The sequence below is a fragment of the Trachurus japonicus genome, chromosome 12 (genome assembly GCF_045865225.1).
Source record: "Trachurus japonicus isolate A0001 chromosome 12, Traja_1.0".
NCBI classification, from domain to species: domain Eukaryota; kingdom Metazoa; phylum Chordata; class Actinopteri; order Carangiformes; family Carangidae; genus Trachurus; species Trachurus japonicus.
In genome coordinates this window covers 15,975,666-15,996,797 of record NC_140918.1, presented here as the reverse complement: position 1 = coordinate 15,996,797, position 21,132 = coordinate 15,975,666, and the positions used below count along the sequence as shown (strand labels likewise).

At 43.6% G+C, this 21,132-nt stretch overlaps 2 protein-coding genes across 2 annotated transcripts; both read right to left on the bottom strand.

The window, feature by feature from the left end:
- Window positions 1-1,594: 1,594 nt before the first annotated feature.
- On the bottom strand, window positions 1,595-14,540 carry ssh1b (slingshot protein phosphatase 1b). Its single transcript, XM_085793474.1, is given in 16 exon segments — window positions 1,595-1,916; window positions 1,919-2,450; window positions 2,618-3,260; window positions 3,368-3,568; window positions 4,089-4,235; window positions 4,563-4,609; window positions 4,757-4,885; window positions 5,161-5,254; window positions 5,616-5,810; window positions 6,823-6,888; window positions 7,268-7,336; window positions 7,427-7,548; window positions 7,712-7,776; window positions 9,079-9,179; window positions 12,799-12,836; window positions 14,299-14,540. Coding segments are annotated over 16 exon segments (2,628 nt in total). The 5' UTR covers window positions 14,380-14,540; the 3' UTR covers window positions 1,595-1,818.
- Window positions 14,541-15,219: 679 nt separating this feature from the next.
- On the bottom strand, window positions 15,220-20,672 carry svopb (SV2 related protein b). Its single transcript, XM_085792416.1, has 16 exons — window positions 20,465-20,672; window positions 20,119-20,255; window positions 19,530-19,615; window positions 19,330-19,428; window positions 19,153-19,224; window positions 18,929-19,053; window positions 18,778-18,841; window positions 18,560-18,685; window positions 18,350-18,478; window positions 18,189-18,262; window positions 17,812-17,888; window positions 17,616-17,720; window positions 17,143-17,254; window positions 16,971-17,052; window positions 16,795-16,884; window positions 15,220-16,242 (listed from the first exon to the last, which is right to left on the bottom strand). The coding sequence occupies exons 1-16, from the start codon at window positions 20,524-20,526 to the stop codon at window positions 16,036-16,038; spliced, it is 1,647 nt and encodes a 548-aa protein (XP_085648542.1). The 5' UTR covers window positions 20,527-20,672; the 3' UTR covers window positions 15,220-16,035.
- Between the last annotated feature and the right edge of the window lie 460 nt (window positions 20,673-21,132).

Here is a 21,132-nt window from a genome sequence, read left to right as displayed (position 1 = left end):
AGCGTGCCAAAAACAGTAAGAACACAACATCAACCAAACAGAGGATTTAGCAGAGTAACACCCTGTGGCACAGCAACTTTGGACTGAACTTCAACAAAACAGTTTAAAAAATATGCCTCAAGCTTTCTGAGCATGTACAAAAATGTTTAAAGTTGAACTAACAAATGAGGAAAAGACGAATTAACTGACTTCAGGGATAGAAGAGTTGAGATGTGGAAACCTGTGAAGCTTTTTTCTGCAGTTTTCTTCATAGGTTACTCCTTCTGTATTTAAGATAAAGGAAAAATAGTCTTGCCAATTTATAAATGAATACTTTTTTCTAAGTTTCACAGTGTATATGGAATAAAACTAACAACTGAATTTTGATTTTATTTCCCACAGGCAATACATTTCTTGAATATTCTTAAAGTGATGGCAGATTTCTCATTCATGATTTCTCTATGTCTGCTCCTGTGTTCTTAAATGATTTGGATTGAATGTGGCTGTGTACTGTGTGAATGGTTGCTAAAGTTGTGCTCAAGTGCTTAATCTACACACGATCAATGTGCCTTTGAAAATATTTGTAGGTTTAGAGAAAGGTAGTGGAAGGTTTTTCAGTATAGTACCAAAAAGGTAACTCCTCGTTAAATGACTACCCACATTCAGACTGGGTACGGAGGTGAGACGAACATGTTGGTCAAATGATGAAAACTGGACCTGGCAACATGATATGGCTTTGGTTACATCATAAATCATGTGACATCAAAAATTATGAATTATCTCTTGAAGCATGAATGCTGTAATGTCCCCCAACAAAAATGTAAAGTGTGTCTTCTGTCCTTCTTTTCGACATAAGAAAATCTAACCCAACTTTCATGTGTTTTCTGCCTAAGCATGTTGAGGATATGTTTGTTCAGTATTTTGTGATACTGCAGAGTCATGTGTGGCTAAACTGAGCACTTTAAGGACATGATTACATTAACTTTAATGGAGGGAAGTCAGGGCGAACCAACCACTGAGCAGAGACAAAAAGTTTTGACCAAAACAGTCTGAGATGCTTGTGGTCCGAGGTACGACGCTTTTCAAAGAGGCATTAAAAAGGCTCACATATGCTCACATCCTTCTTTGATGATTATGCTTTCACATGAAATGCCCTCTAGTGATGCAAAAGCAGCTGCAGCGGGGAAAATATAAGTGAAGGATTCAGTTATCAGTGGTAACACGAGGGATGCAATCAAACAGGCTCAACGGCAAACATTCATTGAGTTCCTTTTGATACTATTGATGAGTTGGATTGAAAACCATACAGTACACTGACAGAAGCATGTCGCTCCACGTATTTTTCTTTCCATCAACATCAAAGTGTTAACTCAGGAGTCAGACAGGGACAACAATTAGATCTTATGAACCTCCATCGTCTCCTGTTTTGAGAATACACCAAACCTGTCTGTTGAGAGTAAAATGGCAGCATAATGCTCATCTCCACCTAGGAAGATATGGGGAAGTGTGAAGATCATTTATGAGTGGGTGGGGCAGATTCGGAAGAGACCAGACCGGTCTTATGGAAAAGTGAAGGACACAAGAAAGTCCTTAGTCCCAATTCAGCCAGAAGCATTTAAGCTTTTAGCATAAAGCAACCAGCCTCATCTGGATCTCTGTTGCAGCTTGTTACAGTGGAGCTTGAGGCCAGGACATGACAGTACAGGTCAAAGCAGAGCTTTGTTTCTGGTGCGACACCACAGCGACAGTCTTCTAAAGGCCCACGGCCATCATAGTGTACCTGTTGGAGGCTGTGCTAAGCCCCCTCCTCCTCTTCCTCCTCCTCTTCCATCTCTTCCACTAAGGCAGGGCCCCCACTGGGAGCTGGCCCTCCATGGCAGAGCTTGGCGGCTTTTCAAGCCGCTCCGCCCTTTGGCGCGTCAATTCCAGACCAAATTCCCCAGTCCCGGCATCTGCAGCTGGGCCAGAGCCTGCTGCTGGAGCTCCACTGCTCCACCAGGCTCTAACTTTAAACCTTCAGCAGTGGTCGCGCCGATGGCCCCTGTACCTTCCGTTGATATTTGTACTTCCACGTTGTCACCGTTCGGTTCATCCATGTCCTCCGGCTCCACTGAGCTGCGTTCAGGAGGCGTCTCCTCGCAGCTCATGGGCGAGACCAGCTTCTGGCGGTTGGCTAGCGGGACACCCGGGGCGCAGGTGGCACAGCGGTAGAGGTGAGCACAGGGCTGGGCCAAGCTAGAGGGGACGACTGCAGGGGATGGCAAAGACTGCAGAAGTGGGGTGGAAGCAAAATGTGTCCCCGGCGGATCTATGCATATGGAAGGGACAGTGCAGTGGCGGGAAGGGTTAAGGCGGTGGGAACGACCTCCTGCTGGACGGTCACAGCGCCGACCTTGCGGCAGACGCAAGCAGTCTTTACAGGACTGATAGGAGGGCTTCACTTTTAAAGGGTTTCCTGTGCTAGCACTGTCCTAAATGGAGCAAAGAGTGCAAGAAAATACAATATATGGTCAGTGGCATGCAGAATTTAAAATGCGTTTTATGTTTTTAACATGAATGCCATTTAAAAACATATAAATAAACACAACATGAAATCTCTCATATAATAAACTTAAAATCTATATTTTTTTCGACTCACGTCAAAAGCTGCAGGGCAGCTGCGCTTCGCAGCCAGGCGGTTGCTGTTGTTAGTGTTGAGGTTGGCGAGGCCCAACCTGCTCTCCTCCGTCCTCTCAGCCTCCTCTCCTGCTCTCTTCCCATCAGAATTTCCGGGCGTTTGAGCCAAAGCCGCCATCTCTGCTTCCTCTTTCTTCGCCTCTTCCTCATCCTCTTCTTCCAAAGTACTGAACTCGAGTCTCAGTCTCATGTCCTCCAGGGGGTCGAGGCGTCCGCAGGTCTGGGCTGCGGTGCCCTCGCCGGGCAGGGCTAAATGGGCCATGGGGAAACCCTCGTCCTCCAGGAGGGCGTCTCTCTCCACGTCCTCGATCTCAATGAAGACTCTCTCCATCCCCAGCAGAGGGGGTCCTCGCACCGGGGTGGAGGGCTCACTGTCTAGTGCAGAGTCTGACAAACGCCTGAAGTAGTAATTATAGTTAAGAGAGTCAAGGGGCTCCATCTCCGGACCCATGCCCCTGCAGGGAGACGCCCCGCAGCCTCCCCAGGCCTCTTCCCCTCTGAGCCCTGGGGTCTCCTCCCCACCAGTACTGTGGCCGGAGGCTTGCAAATCATCGGACCCCTCCTCGTCTGTTTCAGGCCTCCATAGCTTGTTGTGACGCTGTTTGCTGTGCAGGCGCAATACACTTTTGTTAACACGTCACATAACGCACATACACATAGAGCACGTCACAGAGAAGCTTTACAGTTTTGTGCGTAATATCGAACTTCTTACCTAGCGTCCAGGATTCCCTCGTACTCCGCCAGCTGCCTCATGAAGCCGGCGTTTGGCTGAGCTATACTCCGCTTCTGCTTGACAAAGTTGTAGGCTTTCTCCAGAGACCAGCCGTACTCCTTCATTGCATAGGCAATAACTGTCGAGGCGGACCGACTCACCCCCATCTTACAGTGCACCAGGCACTTGGAGTTGTTCTTCCTGATGGACGGAGAGAAATTCATCACAATCTCATCTGATGATCTAGCTGCTGATCAGATTAGTAAACTAAATGTGATGATTTTCATGTAGCATGTTTTAACTTTAGATCCTCCATTTTTATTTGTATAAACATCCTTTTTTACTCCGGGTTAGCATGGTTAGACAGTTGCATAGCAACCACAGGGACTGCACCATTTCAGCTCTGTCTCTGTCTCTGTTACTGACACAACCCACAGCTGTGTCCTGCATTTGGGCAGGATAGAAATGTGTCTTGTGTGATCACGGCCTCAATACTCGTGAAGAACGCCTGGTGTGAGACGAGTTAAATTATGACGACTTCAACGTGATGACTAACAACTCCATCTATAAACACCGAGGTGCAGTGGGAGCGTAGTTATGATGCACAGTCTCTGATCAGACACTCCTTATAATATATAACAACCTGTTTATAATCTGTATCATTTCTCCCACATATCTGTCAAATGCACTTAAAGAGGCACTGGTTGTATTTTTCACTCACTTGGCTTTGACGATGAAGTTGTAGGTGTCGTTCCAGTGGGCCAGCAGGTCGGTGGCGTCCTCGTCGTACACGCGGACGTTGTGGTATGAGAACATCCCTGGGAAGAAGTTGTCGATCTCTCTGGTGACATTCAGGATGTAACCCACTCTGAAACCAAAGAAACAATGCATCAGTTTTTCTTCTGCTTTAACTGAGAAGAGATGAATCACTGCTGCAGCAATTCAATTACTGACGGAAAGACATGCAGCGACACAGAAGTTTACCTTGAAAAAAGCAGAATCCAGTCTAAAATTTAGCAAACACTGTCTTTAAGACATGGCACACAAAGTCAAAACTTTGGCTTGGATTTGTCTCTTCTTTCATAGTGTATAGGTCTTAGATATTAATATACATGCATAGCATTTATTTAGTCTTATACGAGATTTCAGCTTTTAGCTTTAAATCTGAAAAATGTGAGAGCGTGCATCAGCTCACCCACAGTCACGTAGTTCCTCTAGGTTTGAAGCATTCCACTCTGAGCCCTACACAGGTAAAGACACAGAAACACTTGTTAGAATAATTGCTCAGATTTACTATTGAAAACTCAGTAAACTATATAGAGGAGGGAATAAACCATAGTGTGACACTTACTGAGTAAGGGCATGTAATGAGGAAAATGACGTACTCACCAAGTACACATGGTCAAAGATAAGTGTGGCCTTGTCCATCTGACCCAGGATCAGAAGCATCTCGTTGTCTATAAACTCCTTGTACTCTTTGAGGTTACAGCTCATATGCTGCTCCAGCTCGTTACGGATCTAAGCATCAAAAACAACCCCCCCCCCCCCAAAAAGAAAAATTTGTGAAACTTTCCCCACACTGAAAGAAACACTAATACTTTTGTTTTGTTCGCATCAGTGCACAATTCCATTGTAAATTTTTGGCAAGTCGGTACTTGTGTGTCAAGCTGTTTGGAAACCACTCTTACACAAACAGTGATATTGATATTCACCAGAATGTATCAGTTTCCAGTGCAGAGAACAGTATTACAGGCAGATCTTCATCATTGTTGATGTGTTACTTTGGCACATACCTCCTTGGACGTGATGTTCTCCAGGTCCTGAAACGTCATGATGTTGCGTAGCTTGGCTTTGATGAGACACTCTGTTCTCTCTCGTTCCGTCGGCCTGCACATAATCATAATCGCCCGGGAGTCAATACATCAGTGGTTTCTTCTGAATGAAAATTAGCATAACAGTGTAAAATGTTTCCACAAAGAAAAACAAAGAGCACAAAGAGAGAACAAAAAAGACAACAGTACGTGTCAAAAGGTTTGCTAATCTATTCCATGACTATGGTCGTACTCATGCCAGGACCTGTGGGTCCATTCACAACAAAACTTTGTCTCTGTCTCTTCCAGCACAAGAGATAATTGAATCAGATGTGGGTGTATTGTACTGTAGGTGAGTGCCTGACAACACAACACTACATCCTGGTGCTACTACATGTTGTTGTTGTTGTTACACTTGCAGCTCTCTGGGGTCTCACCGGTCAACAAACATGGTGGGCGAATCGGACCGCGTGGTCTCCAGATCGGTCATAGCGTTCCACTCATTGACGCAGCTCTGCTCCGAGGTGATGCAGCTCTCGTAGAAGGCCATCCATGTGAGAGCAATGCCCCCTGGGAAGTAGTTGAACCGGCGTGACACCTCGCATGCTTTGTGGAGGACCTGCAAGGCAGACCTATGGAAAAGGGGGGGGGGTTTGACCACCAGAAATAATCAGCAGCAAGAACAAGCAACTTACTTAGTTGTAATTCTGATAAGTGACCAGCAGGTGGCGTGGAGCTCCCACAGAGAGGATGTTTTTGCTTTGAACAAATGGTGGTGACAGTCGTGAACAATGGGGCCAATAGTTACACTGCACCAGCAACGTCATCACAGTGAGGAACATAGTAAATTAAAGGAGGAATGTCACCAAACCAAGAATATCATTATTGTAAATATTCAAACTATATTTAAATGAGATGGATGGTTGAGTCCGAACGCTCCTACTCACTTTAAAGGACAGTTCAACGCTCAGTGACAATATTTTCCTTGTGCTTTCACTCTGCCTGTTAAGTCGACTTGATTTCCATTGACCACATCCACTGTTAGATATTCATAAAGTCACTTACTTTACTTTTGTTAAAATCTGCTTATGTCCATACACATCTACCCATAGGGACAATACGATACTGTGTACAACATGCCATTGTGCCCAATGTGTATTTTGATACAGATCGAGTTGGCATCACAAATAATTAGTTTTGTTCTGAAAAGTGTTCACACCAGGTTAACAAACACAACGCCTTGACGTCTACACAGTAATTTCTCAGCCGTTTCGTGGAGCTGCTACTTGATCCCATAATTGAGCTAAATTTGGATAATCTCAGTGTTTAACTGTTCCTTCACCCTGCACACAGGCTTAAAATGGATCTGCATGTCGCCATCTAATTAAAAAAAATGTACAAATTGTGATTTAGTTTAACGCTAACTGTGGCACCTTACAGGAAAGAACATGTAGAAAAAGACTAGAGAAGTGTGAACCATGTCCTAAGGTACACATGCTCTTGATATGTGTAATTTAAGAGTCTTAAAAAAAACAACAACATTCCTCCAGTGTGGACAATGTATAAACCTCCCTGTGCTGAAACGATCTCACACACCACAAACACACAGCAGTAATCCCAGGTGAACATGAAGAATTTCCTCACCACATGGCCTGCACAGATACAGGCTTGAAGACATGTGACCGCCCCGCTGTGTTCACGCTGAAGCCTCTGGTGAGGAAGAAGAGAAGGAGAAGAGGAAGAGGAGCAGGAGGAGCAGGAGGAGGAGGAGAAGAGGAGAACGTGGATCAGTTTTGAGTCTGGAGGGAGATGGAGAGTGATGAGGGGCGATGTAAACACAGACTGGACGAGGCTGGTTCACTGGGACTATTCAGGCCACAAACCAGTGGAACATTCCTCCAGCGTACACGCACAGAGACAATGTTAACAGGTCAGCAAGAACGGCTCTCACAGGGGGAGAGAAAAAAAAATTGTGTAATTCACTCCTCTGCCACTAGTGGGCAGTAAAACCTACAGGGAAGAAAAACAACAACAACCAAAACCTTCATCATATCTGATTTGTTTTACCAGCTGATTGACTGAACCTTACCCATCTCCGTCTAAATGGATGTTGGTGTCGCTCCACAGCGGCAGCACCATCCCAATGGAGCAGTTTTTACTGAGGGTGAGAAACATGAAAGGATTTAATGAGTCACATTCAGATTAAAAAGAAAAACTGAATGTGAGGCGGTATAGGGAGAATAATCACCTGTCCTTGTCTGTGAAGTCCATTCCCAGGACGATATTTTCCTCTGTATCTTGATGGCCATTAGTGTAGATAACAACCATGTAGCGCACCCGGTCCGACCATCCACTCTCTAACCGTACCGCCTGTGCAACAAAAACCAGACACTGTAGGAAACTTGTACTTCTGACTATCAGGGAATCACTCCTTTGAAATATAGTTTCAACTTGAAAATTATGAATTTTCTGTGAATTATATATAATTAAATGAATGACTTATTATTTAATGAAGTGTCAGTATTATACAAACCAGTTTGATGCGATCTTCAGACCGGAGGATCTTAAACATGACCTGCAGGTGTTGAGGTAAATCACCTGAAAGGAAACCGTTAAGAAACTAGTTGAGTCATTACTAGTTCAGTGTCTCTTTTTCTGACATGTGCTTTAATCAGACAAACCACTTTGAGATTACTGTCACAGCCTGGATGTGAAGACAATTGATTCCCACTGACCAGTGCACAGTAACTAAAACTTCCATTTCCAGATCCGATTTCACTATTGAAAAAATAACACTCCCCAGTTTTTTTATGAATAAAAAACAAAACATAACGAAGGTCGCCTACAAACCAGTCATCTTTCACTGTGCATTCCTTGGATTTTTTTTCTTTTTCCAAAGGGATGTTAACACTGTTGCTCACAAAGTTGGAATAAAAAAAATAAAAAAAATCTTATTCATAAAGTGACAATGTGATTTATTCTTGATAGACAAAGTGTACATCCTCTCAAAACTTTATCGATCAATCTCTTCCAAACATATCACAGTAAAAATTAAACCATAATTAACCTTTATAATAGGATTAAAAAGAGGAGGGTTAGTGTCTGAAAACAAAATTATTCCAACTTCATGAGCAACAGTGTATTTGGAGATTTATCTTAATGAAGACAAATCTAAACCCTGCAACCTGCCAGTGTTGTAAAGCTACAGAATTAGAGAGTTACAGCTCAGTAAAGATTTTGTCTTGGATTTGTCCTCAGACAACTTCAGACTCAACAGAGATGTCAGATACTTTACAAACAGCGAGGATCTAAAAGAAATAAACCTGATGGACTGTACTGAGCAATGTAGTTTATTTTTAGATTGTTCAGGACTTTGTCAGACGCTAACGTCACTTTGATGTGCGGACATGAAGCGGCAGTGTGATTGTGTAATATCACTTGGCTAAATCTGTTGGAGCTGATATAAAAATTAAAAAACAACTAAGGTCTGGATGACACAGCACAAATATGCAGTAATTTAGACAATACAGGCGTCTGAGCTGGATGACGACATCAGCACTGTCCTAATTTGGAAATCTATTGAGATATATAAAATCAGACATTATTTTTGAATGCATTTTAGTCAAAACAGTCTATATATTCATTTGAAATCGCTTGAAGCAAACTATTCCTGGTTTGAAACTGTGGGTGTCTCTGGGTCAGTTCAGGTCAGACCCAGTGAGGTAACAGTTGAGAATAAACACAGACAAGCCCACAGAGGGGAAAACGCCACCTCAGCTGACACAATTTTCCTTTTGTCTGGAGCTCATTTGTGCAGAGAACATGGGCAAAAAAAAGAAAAAAAGAAAAGAAAAAAGACACAAAGCTTCTTGTCTCTGTGTGGTTGCGCTGTGTTCCTACCTGCATGTTTGTGGTGGGTCGGGGTCTTTGGTCCTTGTGCGCTGCCGCCCTGCTGGAGGAAGAGGGCAGCTCCTTTGACCATGAAGAAGCTCTCGCTGAGGCTGGAGGAGGGAAAAAAGGAGAAAGGAAGAAAAAAGAACAGACTGAAGTCTTGAAAAGATCAAACTCTGACAACTTCCTGACAGGTTACGGCCAGATTGAAGTCATAAACTGACAGGGAAACAGGGAAGAGGGCAAGAAATTGCAACCCCACATTATCAGTTCTCCTGAAGATCACACAGATACCGGCTTTTCATTTGTACATACATGCTTCTTCTATATCGCCCTCTTTTTTCTTATGACATCAGAGGATGAACGTTCAATGCGTAAACTGAAAGAAATTCAAAATGTTGAATGTGGATAGTTCAACATTTTGGCAAATTGGCCCATTGCCATAATCCCTATAGCCATAGCAGTAGGTTCATTACCTTTATTTGCCGGTGCAAGCTATTTTTAGAACGGCCGAGCTGAGCCGCGAGCTGGTCAGAGCTGGCATTACGAGAGTGTTTTGAAGTTGCTGGATTGTGTATTTGATGAGGTTGATGAGGGAAACCAAGAAATTCCATGAGCCTCCATAGCGTAGCTCTGAGCAGCTCGCGGCTCTGCTCCACCGTTCTAAAAACAGCTTGCACCGACAAATAAAGGTAACGAACCTACTGCTAAAACTATAGGGATTATGGGCCAATTTGCCAAAATGTTGAACTATCCCTTTAACCAATCTCTTGAACTAAAAAACTGCCCAGGTGCCGTTCTCCAAAGGCAACACACGCCTCATTTCCTCTTTTTTAGAAACAGATCCTCAACCCCTCATTTAAAACCTTACAACCTGAAATTAGAAGACAGAATCCTAAAAACATGAACAAAAGATGTACAGAGAGTTGGTAGATGAGATTATCTAGATCAAGCTGCAACTGAATCATTGCTGTCTGTGTAAATAAACTGCTAAATAAAAATAGTTTTTCATCTACAGTCTTCAAAACAATAAGTCTGCAATTGATAATTCATCTTAATGTGACTTTCTTGATCGACTGACTCATTGTTCGGCCTGATCCAGCGACTTTTACTGCTTTGTGTTTTCACAGCGTGATGAACACAACTCCACCCGGGCTGGTTTGCTGACGGTTGATAAACTGTTCTTATGCCTCCATACTCTAAAATCTGCACTCTGCTGTCCTGCCTGCTGTCCCGCTGGATGCAGCAGCTCTGGGTCGTGACCTTGCAGCGAGCAGGAGGAGAGCCTTTAGTGTCTTTTCCTCACACGGGACAGGGTGCAGCTTTGTTTAACCACAGTCTCATTCTCCTCTCGACCAACACACACACCCTCGCTCACTCAAACACACACACACATAGAGACAAAGCCTGGTATGACTGAGTGGGACCATCACAAGGCCTTTTGTTCCAGCTCCTCTGCTACGTGCCATCATTGTTTCTTTTCAAAAATTGACGCAAGACGACTGACGATTTTAAATTAGCTACAAAGCTGGATGTGCAGTGGAAACATGAAAGTGGCAAAAAATAACTTTCCCCGAACAAACTGGGGCTACGCTTGAGAAAAGGCATGAATATGATACAGAGAAACATTTCTAATCTCTTCTTTCACGCTGTTATATTAAACTAATCACCGGTCCAAGACGTCCCATATACTGTCACTAAGTATTGATTTGCTCTCAAAATAAAAATCGACCACTATATACTTTTTAATATCTGTGTGGAAACTTACATGCGACAGATCTCCCTCCGAGTCAGAGCGGCTTTATCCACGAAGTGAGGCAGCACCGTTAACATGGCTTTATGAGAAGGTTTCATGACCAGATGCATCCTGCTGGTTTCCTCTACGTACTATTCACACTGTCCTCAGAAAAAAAACCTTCTCATCTTCCCTTCATCCTCTACACCTGCAGCCTCCTCTAGCAGCAGATCCTTGTTTAACATCTCCTGTCATGCTCTCTTGTCTTGGCATGTCCTTCCTCTCCTCCTCCCACAGCTCTCTCTCTCTCTCTCTCTCTCTCTCTATCTTTCCGACCCGGTCCTCAAATTCTCCTCGTCTGCGTTCGTTTCTGCTCTTCTTCAGCAACCGGCACCACCCCCACCACCACTCCCCCCACCTTCTCCTGCAACGCTCCTCCTAGCTACAATGCCATCATTCATGCGAGTGCTGGGAGGCGGTGGAAGCGCTTACTTGGCGTCGGCCTCAAGTTTGACATGCAGAATCCTAAATTAAGACTCCACACTGATGATGAATCACCGAGCCACAGAAACATGTTACTCATTGAGTCGGACAAAGCATGACATGACTGTTTCAACTGCAAGTGACCCACCCACACACACACACACACACACACACACACACACACACACAGTGAACACAATGACAGAGCCTGTGCCAGAGCTCTGCTGACACAAATCATAGCCACTGTGACGTCTCGTTGATGAAAGAAACGCTATGTGAATGAGCAGGATCAGGTGTTGATGTGCTCTTTGTTATGTAACCGAGGAGAGGAAGCATTTCAAAAAAAAAAGAAAAAAAAAGAAAAAAGAAAGAAAGTCTGTCACATTAATCAGCAGCTTTTTCTCCTTGACAACAGTGAGAAACTAAGGGCCATTAGAGACAATAGACTGATGCTGTACGGCCCCTTGGAGAGCCTGATTCGCTGACATCACTGAATCTTCAGGACCGACGAGGACGAGACGAGCAGCTCATCACGGGCCAAAAGAGTTTTTAATCATCGAGGCGGCGCGGTCCTTTGACGGTGAAATAAGACTACATACGTTTCAGAGCCACCGTGAATGCACCAAAAAGGTCAACGCAGAGGCAGCGTTGAATCAGTCCTCAGTAAGTTGTGCACTGTTAAAACCTTGTTCCCACTAGAGAGCCAATTAAATGCAACTGTGCTGCAGAAACACCAACAAATAATACACAATATATCAGCAGCAGCCGCTAAGATGAAACTATTGAAATATTTGTAAGCATTGTACAGGATGCCATCCTTGCATTAGCTACGAGGATGTTTATCTGCACTGTTTAAGCCCATTGATCATTGGAACATAACTTAATTGATACATTATTTAGTTACAAGCTGATAAATCCAGCTTCCTCACACTCTCAGTAAAAATAACTCAACATTTTTTCTGCTGTATTTCTGTTGTTGGACATGAAACTATATTTTTCACAACCACGAACTGCTCCTAAATACTATTAACCATATTTTTTTACCCATTTGTGTCTTGTATTCTAGTTTCCCAGGTGACTTAACGTTATGTAAATTAATGTGTTAATGTAAATGAACACAGAACCAAAAGGGCACCAAGCATGTGGAGTTTAAGAGTTTTGAATAAATCAACCTGGAGGGTTAATTTCAGCCTTAACCTGCACTAAAATCTAATTTTGTTTTATACTTTTTCACTTTTTCACTTTTTCACATGAAGTGCGAAAAGCTGGATTAACAAAAATACAGAAATAACATGGAAACATACAGAAAACTGTGTTGTTAAGGTAATATTCTCACCCAAGCTGGTTCCAGTCATGCTACCTTCACACATAATACCTGTGGGGATTTCTCACAGTTGCTACTACAAATTCATCCAGGGTTAGCGGGACAATCGGGACCGCTGACCACACAGAGTACAATGAATTAGTGTATTTACTCATCTTCGTCTCTACAGAACAGTGAGATTTCTTACCTCTGATTATTTTTCCGGTCATCGTCGCTTCCAAAGTCCTGAAAGACAAAAACAAAGCGATTTTAAACGACTGACACATAATGTGTGAGGACACCGTGTTAAGATATTTTACATTTTCTGTGAGCACTTTGAACACCTTTCTCTCTTGTAGCTGAATTATTCTGTTGCTTTGTACATTTCAAACTGATGTTCAAGCCTTAGGGACAGTACTGTAGCACCAAGACTGAGTCAAATGGAAACAAAGTAGTCCGACGCCATCTGCTGGCCCTCTGCATCTCTGCCAGTGTTGTGATCTCTGCTCTGAACATCCCATAAATCCGTCAGCTGAATCATTAGGACACCTTCAAACAGCACGAGTTCGCCAAAACAACACATCCAGACATCACACCCATCCACTTGTTTTTTCTTCCTGCAGCTCTGGCCGACTCTCGCAGAACAGTGAGAAGAAAAGTGATATTAAAAACCCACTTATCATCAAAGGAGGAATGTCACTGCTTATTTTTGTGCCTGGGCTCAGCCGGGCCTACTTATGAAGCACATAATCCACTTTCCTATAACTAGAAACTGGAGCACTAACCCTGATGTTATGATTTCACTGGGATGTCAAATCTGGCACTGCTCCATATTCGAATGTTGACTTTGTGGCTGCTAAGATGTGGTTTCTCAGATGTGGTTCTGTTTTCGTTGTCAAGAGCATGAACACGACTCCGGTTTGTGTTACAACTTATTACTGTTTGTCTAATGATGTCAAAACATATGCAGATGATCAACGTTTATACATTCAATTGCTTCCTGTTTCGCTGCAGATACAAATAGCTAGGCTTTAACTTCTGGATGAACACGTGAGGTGACACACCTCTGCATCTCATCCGTGCACCTCAGTGGCATCACTCATTCTGCAAAGTTTTTCGATGAACATTTGACCTTCTTGTCCTGGGGTGCATTGTTCATTATGGAAAAAAAAAAAAAAATTGGTAGCATTTCCCTTTAAAGTCTCCTTCCCAACCTTCAGGCTGCATTAGAGCCAATAAAAGCTCCAGTAACAAGGAGGGAGGACAACCTGAGAGCAACGCTGCAAATGTTTGTGCAGCAGCAAAATGAGCACTTTGTTCTGACAGCTAAACCCCTCCACCACAACCACCTCCTCCTCCTCCTCCTCCTCCTCCTCCTCCTCCCCCACTGCCTCCCACCTCCTCATCCACCGACCCCCCGCTGCAGGATTTTGTTTACAAATCCGCTGCCACAGTGCGACCACAAACAAGTCCCCTGCTGGAAACAGTGCGACAATAGGTGAAGTTTTTTTTTATTTTTTTTTTTATAAATGCACGCAAGCGGCGGCGGAAGTAGGGTTAACAACCCTTCCCCGCAGGATATCCAAACACCACCCAGGTTGTAGTTAGTGATAACAGGCTCACGCCAGGCGCGTTTCTCGGCGTTTCCTCCTCACACACACACACACACACACTCACACAAAGACCGAGCCCCGGCTTTTCCACTCACCTCCCCCGCACTGCTGTTGGTCGTGCTGGCCGAGGATGCTGCACTAGGTGTGGGAGAGCGCTGCAGAGTCACCAGGGCCATGGTCGCGGTTGGGGCAGCAGCAGCAGCAGCAGGAGGAGGAGGAGGAGGAGGAGGAGGAGGAGGAGAAGGGAGGAGGAGGAGGAGGAGGAGGATGTGAGAAGATGCGCCGCTGAGATTGTCTCTGTCACCGGGGAGAAAATGCCTAGTCAGACTCTCATCCAGCAGCAGCAGCAGCAGCAGCACCTGACTCCTCCTGAGCAGCAGCCCCGGCGGCGGTGCTCCCGGTCCCTTCCCTTCCCTGTCGGTCCGCCGGCGGCTCCGTGCGTCCTCTGCGCCCGGTCGCCGGAGTCCTCATGAGCGGGAAGTCGTGAGCGGTGGTGTTTTCCTCCGTTTGTAGCGAGCCAGCAGCGACGACGGAGCCCGAGATTTCATCGCCGGTGCGCAGACAAGACAGACAAACAACAAAACACGGTGCAGGTTGCAAAGCGGGGCAGAAATGACATGCAGCTCCGTCGGCGGCCGCTGATTGGCTGGCCTAGTTCGCGTGTGCGCTGTCATTGGGCCAATGTTGTCAAGGTGACTGGCCAGACTAAGAACTCCCAAATACAAATGTGGATCAAATATTCTGCTCGTGTTATGAAACCTAACAATTACCATCGATTTTCCTCTATCGAGCAACCTGCTGATTATTCTTATGGGTTAACTGTTTGGTCTCCAAAACCTGACACCAAGAAAATTATATATATATATATAAAAAATAACGTCATAATTTCCCACAGTCCAAGATGATGTCATGTTTTGTTCAAATGTTCAGACCCCTTCACATAGGCCTAACGAAAACAAGGCTGCTATATAAACCTTAATGAATAACAGTCAATTAACTTCATGCCAATCTAATGCTGTGGCTATTGGTTATTTTAATTATTGATTAATCTTCAGATTAATAATTAATAATCAACTCACATTTAAAAACCAAAATATGTTAAGTTTAGTGTCATTTAGATCAATAGGCTACAAATAATCAAGTGCTCACATTTGATGTGGTGAAGAAACACATTTTGTGATTTTATTATTTGTGATGAATCGCATAATGATTATTTGATTTACTTTTTGTAGATAAATTAATCAACTAGCCTAATGATTGTAAGTTTACCCTAGATTGATCAAGAGCCACAACAACAGACTCGTCTCTCTTCCTGAGTCAGTGACAATACAGAGATACACTGACAAAATAAAATAAAGCCTAAAGCAGATTAAATTATTTTATTGGACAAAAGGTGCATGGCTGCATACAATAAATAAATAAAATAGTAAATAAAATAAAAAAAAGTCATATGTAAACTTAATGAAATAAAATCCTCAGTCTCTTACAGGTGGTTTAAAAATGTGTAGCTCTGAGCAGAGTCTGGCCTGTGCATCATCATTTTCCAAAATGTCCCAGTGTTGGTTCTCATGGCCTGAATGGAAGAGAGGATAAACAAACCAGCCCAGGCACAAGTGTGCTTCCGCTCTCATTAGACATGGGCAGTAGGCCTACCCTCAATTATCACTCCCTGCCTGTAATGAGATTGTCCCCTGCTGCTCTTCACCCATCATCGCTCAGATGATTCAGTCCATAGTTAAAGAGACAACTGCGGCATCTGCAGCATCCTGGGAGGCGAACGAATATTCAGCCTTTTCAGTCTTTTTCTTTCTCTGTCATTCCTGCTGGTCGATCTAACCGTAGTCAGGGCAGGGTGCTGAAGTGTTTGCCTGGCTGGTTGTGGTGGTTGCTTCCCCTCCTCCGGCCTCCTGGTCAAACGTGGACTCCTGCAGACTCCTGCCTAACGTCTCAATGGGCAGCAACATTGATGCAACGGCGGCCAGGAGACTAATAACCAAGTAGACGGACAGGGTCACATCCACTGATGCTCTGAGCAGCACCTACAACCCAAACACAGACATGAGGAACCTGACACAAAAAGAGAGTCTCACACAGGCAGCAGTACAGGTAGTATTGCTAAAATGCTAGAATCTACACTTACAGATTAAGAAGCAAAATGTAAAACATGAACATAAACTAGCTACATATAATCTATAATTTCACACCATTTCAGGTTAAAATGCCATCTTCTCATTACATATTACCTTTAAAGGCCAAGGTAAGATTTGTACAAAATTTGCAGTGAATCTTTTGTGGTTTGTGAATCATGTTTTTTTTTTTAGTCTTCTGACCATTGTCTCAACATCAGAAAATCAAACTTGGAAATATAAAATAGTGTGTTCACATCGAATTGGATAAAACAGAATAGGTAAAAACTGAAAATATTAGAAAATCTTTTGAAGAAAGGTACTTCCAATTTATATAAGCTTCTCCTCCGGCTGACACATATACATATATACATATACACATATGTTTTAGGTTTAGGTGTTTTTTTTCCAGATTTGAGAAAGTTTCTATGCAAAGCACCAACAGACATGGCCGCTCCTCCTTACCTGTGCAACAAACGGGGTGATCAGGGCACCCACCCTGCTCATCGCACTGGACGCCCCCATTGCTGAGGCCCGGTTTTCTGTGGGATACACCTGATGACAAAAAAGGAAAAGGATTTATATACATATGTGAGCAAACATGTTGATGCGAAAAGTGCTGAAAAGGTGTGGAGACCGACCTCTGGGGTGTAGACAAAAACAACTTGGAACCCTCCAGAGATGAAAGCTCTGGCGATGAAGATGAAGACCATGAGAGTTGTCCTGCGAACAAAGAGAGAAACACGGAGATTGATTTAACGAGCTGCTTTTGGTCCAATAGGACAAAATAAAAACATGCAGAGTCAAACCTACCTGCCAACACAAGCGTATGCAGGCACAATGGACAGAGAAAACACAAAGAAACACAACGCCATGCTCTTCTTCCTGCCAATATACTCAACTCCCAGAAGCACAATTAAAATACCTGAAACAAATATGGAAAACAAACAGTAAACATACACAGAGGATAAACACTCCTTAAAACAACATATATATGTGTGTCTGCCTCTCCTTAGGCTACATGCTGCAGGCCCGGATGGTGATGTAACACATCAACATGGCTGAAACACTTTAAGTCTTTTCTTCATGACATGTCTGAATATAAGACTTAAGCAGGTCTTGAGTTTCTATGTTGCAACAGTATGATTTGAGGATAATGAAGAAATGAGGAAGCACCCTGTGTGGAGGGGCTTAACACCGTTCTTGGCCTCACCATCATTAAATGACATTATATTTCTAATTTACACCCCACAGCTTCCAGGAGATGCTAATAGGCGGCATTTCACCTGGGAATTCAGCCAAGGTCGTCCATAAAAGGTCTTTGTAGTCAGCTGACGTCAGATATTTGCATTCCAGACTACAGCTTGGCTCAATCTTGGCGCCTTGGGTCGCTATGAGGAAGGAGGGCAGTTTTATTTCAGCGTTTGCTCAGATTACAACAGAGGGTTAAAAGAGGATCAACCTGGATCAGCTGTTTCTCACCCCCACATGAATCTTGGCTCTGCAACATCTCCGTTGTCAGCAGCACCACCCCGTAGTACGCAAAGGCATTCGCAAACCTTCAGATAAAATAATAGATAATGAATACATCACTTAAGAAACAAAGTAAGGAGAAATTAAAGCATTAAATACATGGCTGACTTTACAAAGTCATCTCTCGATTATCTTGTTTGGTGCTCTACAAAACTAGCCATTCATTTCATAATACTCGCTGGGCTTTACTGTGTGTTAAATTAATTCAAACTAAGTTTTATTCAAGGACGTGTACAACTGAAGCACACAAGTCTTAAGATGCAAAATGATAACAATGACTACCTCTGATAATAAAGGACAAAGAGTGTTGTGTCACTTGAACTCACCATATAAACCACAGAAGAACAGTTGTCTTCCAGTATTGAGCAGCAAAGAGATCTTTGATCCGTCCTTGGACTTTCTGTAAAATATAAAAAATACAATCATCATCACCAATGAAGCATTGGATCTGATCTCTCTGTGCTCTGTAAAACATCTTCAAAATCACCTGTTGATAAGCAATCAATACTCCTTGAGGCACACTTTTGCCATTGTCTTTGGCGATGCGTTGTAAAGTCCTCATGGCCTTTTCTCTTCTTCCCATCAGTACGTCAAAACGAGGACTTTCAGGCAGCCACTGTGTGACACAGGGAGTTCAGCTGAGAGTTTGAATCCACCTGGTTTTATTTTAGGGATCTCTATTAAACCATATACGTACAAAGCAGAAGCAGATAAAGATCGCCATCGGTAGAGTGGACAGGCCGAGCAGCCACCTCCAGCCCAGAGTGGGCATTACCCACAGGGCCAGGAGAACCTCGAACACAGAGCCGATCGCCCAGAAAGCCTGACGCACATGAACACATCAGTCAGGTTAAAAGATTAAATGCTGCAGTACAGTCGAGGAGTCGCACTTTAATAACAAAATTACCACAGTACCGATATCAGCATGACGCAGATGCCTCTCGCCTTCACTGGGAGGAATTCAGAGTACAGAGTCACCCTAAACAGAGACAGAGTATTTGTCGTTGCTACAAGTCATTAAGGAGTCATTAGACATCGCTTCATGTAAGAAGAAAGCAGAACTTACGACTGAGGAGCTCCTCCGATGCCGAAGCCTACGAGGCCCCGCAGGACCAAGAGCCAGCCGTACACCGGAGCAAAGGCACTCAACAGGCCGTAGTACAGAGTCCAGAACATACAAATGGTCAGGCCCTGTTTACCACAAAAACACACAAGTTAAAAATGAAATACTGTGTCTAAAATATATACAGTATATATGAAAAATCTGGATATTTAATTAAAAAACCTCACAATTCTTCTGCCATACTTGTCGGACACATTCCCCCACACAGGTGAGCTGATCCCCATCCCGATGAACACCACCTGAGGCAAAAACAGGCAAAGGCAGCTGAGAACAAACGTTTACACACACACACAAACTAAACCAACAAGCTTTAAGCTGTAGATTAAGACCAAACAGGACTTTACCGATGTTATGAGAGCCACCTGGTAGCCGGGCAGCCTCCACTCACAGTGCAGCTGAGGGCCTAAGATGCTGAGGATCATCATCTCCATGGCGTCTGCGACCTGCACGTTCAGAGAGACGAGACGAGGAGGCAGCGCGTCAGAGAGCACAGCTACTTGTGATAAGAGAGAGAAGACGTGTCCATGTGCTTTAAGAGTCTCACCCATGACAGTCCTGTGAGGAGAGACATCTTCCACTGGAACTTTCCAAAACCCATGGCCTCCAGAGCCTCCTCCACTGTAAAGGTTTCTGTAACACGAAGACAGACAGCGTAAGGTCACGCTCACCTGTAAAGTATACAGGATCTGTTGAAAAGCAAAACAACTACAGGCCTATGCAACAATATTTGGCACCATACAAGATTAGCAGATCTCAAAAAGTAACAGTGCTAGGAGCTGATGTGTGACTCCAGCTGTCAAGACAACTTAAGTTGACTCAGTAGCCTACATTTGGGGTGTATGGACTTCAGTATTTTCCATATTATACTATTTATACTTTAATAAAGATATTTTGCAAATTTTATTCTACTGCTCTTTCCATTTTCTTTATCTTCTCAAAAAAAAAAGGTCTATATAGACAGTACTATATACACATACAGTATAGGCCTATATACATGTATTGTTTTAGAGCACTGCTCCCATGTTGATTCATCACCAACAATGACAACAGCATGAACTGATTTTATTTTCCATTCACTTTAAATGAAATAAAAACTGTATTACGTAGGCTACAACTGATGGTGTTGTACAAACCTTCCCCCCTGGAGTTAGATCCATCTCCTGTGGATGTGGACTGGGTCCCTGAGGGGACTCTCGTTGAGGATATAGTGCAGATCTCATTGTCTGTGGCCTGAGACTCATCGCTGGGACTAACCAAATCTGTCCTGCTGCTGCTAAATGTCAGCACACAGGAAGGAGACATCAAGGTGTTATTATTCAGCAGGAGAAATAAGTCACCGTTTTTCTCACCATAATTTTGCCTTAGAGGGAATCATACTCCGTCTGACAACAGTCTAGTTAGTATGCAAAAACAGTAGGATTGGAGTTACTACAACAACAGAGGGAATACGGAATAAAAACGCGAGTTTGTTTGTTTTACCTTAGGTCCCGGTTCTTAAATCGCCTGTAGATGATCTGAGATGGTTTCCTCCAAAAGTCCATGTCAGCCGTTCAGTGTTGCAGAGAAAACTGGGAGGCTCGTCTCACTACACACTGCCGCCGAGCTGTTGTCAAACCTGTTGCAACAACTCGGCTTAACCCCGCCCCGAGAGCATACCTGAGGGAGACACCCAATCACAGAACAATACCTGCAGACGGGAGGAGGGAGGGGCCACAGGTGGACACAAGGCTGGGCTATTTCAGGCGTGAATGACTGGGAAGTGCTTTTGTTTTTAGGTTAGGTTACAAAGGTCATTCACACCTAATTCTCATGGGTGGAGTCGGTGCAGTCTTGATAGAGAGTTAAGTTGACATATTTCAGTCTTACATATCCACACCCATAATCATTTTTTTAAAGGTAGATTTACAATATGTTTTCTTTATTATGAATAATTAAATTATAAATAAATAAAAGCAGCCATAAAGCTGACTGTAATAATCTAGTCCCATTGTCTATAGCTACATTTCTGGCAGATGTTCATATCTATTTACTATTTCGAGGAACCACAAATAATGTGTGTGTTTCTGTAACCACATGGAGATTGTATAGGATCAAATCACGTGAGCTAAAGAGAATGAAACACTGCTCACAGCTACATTGTTTAGCCC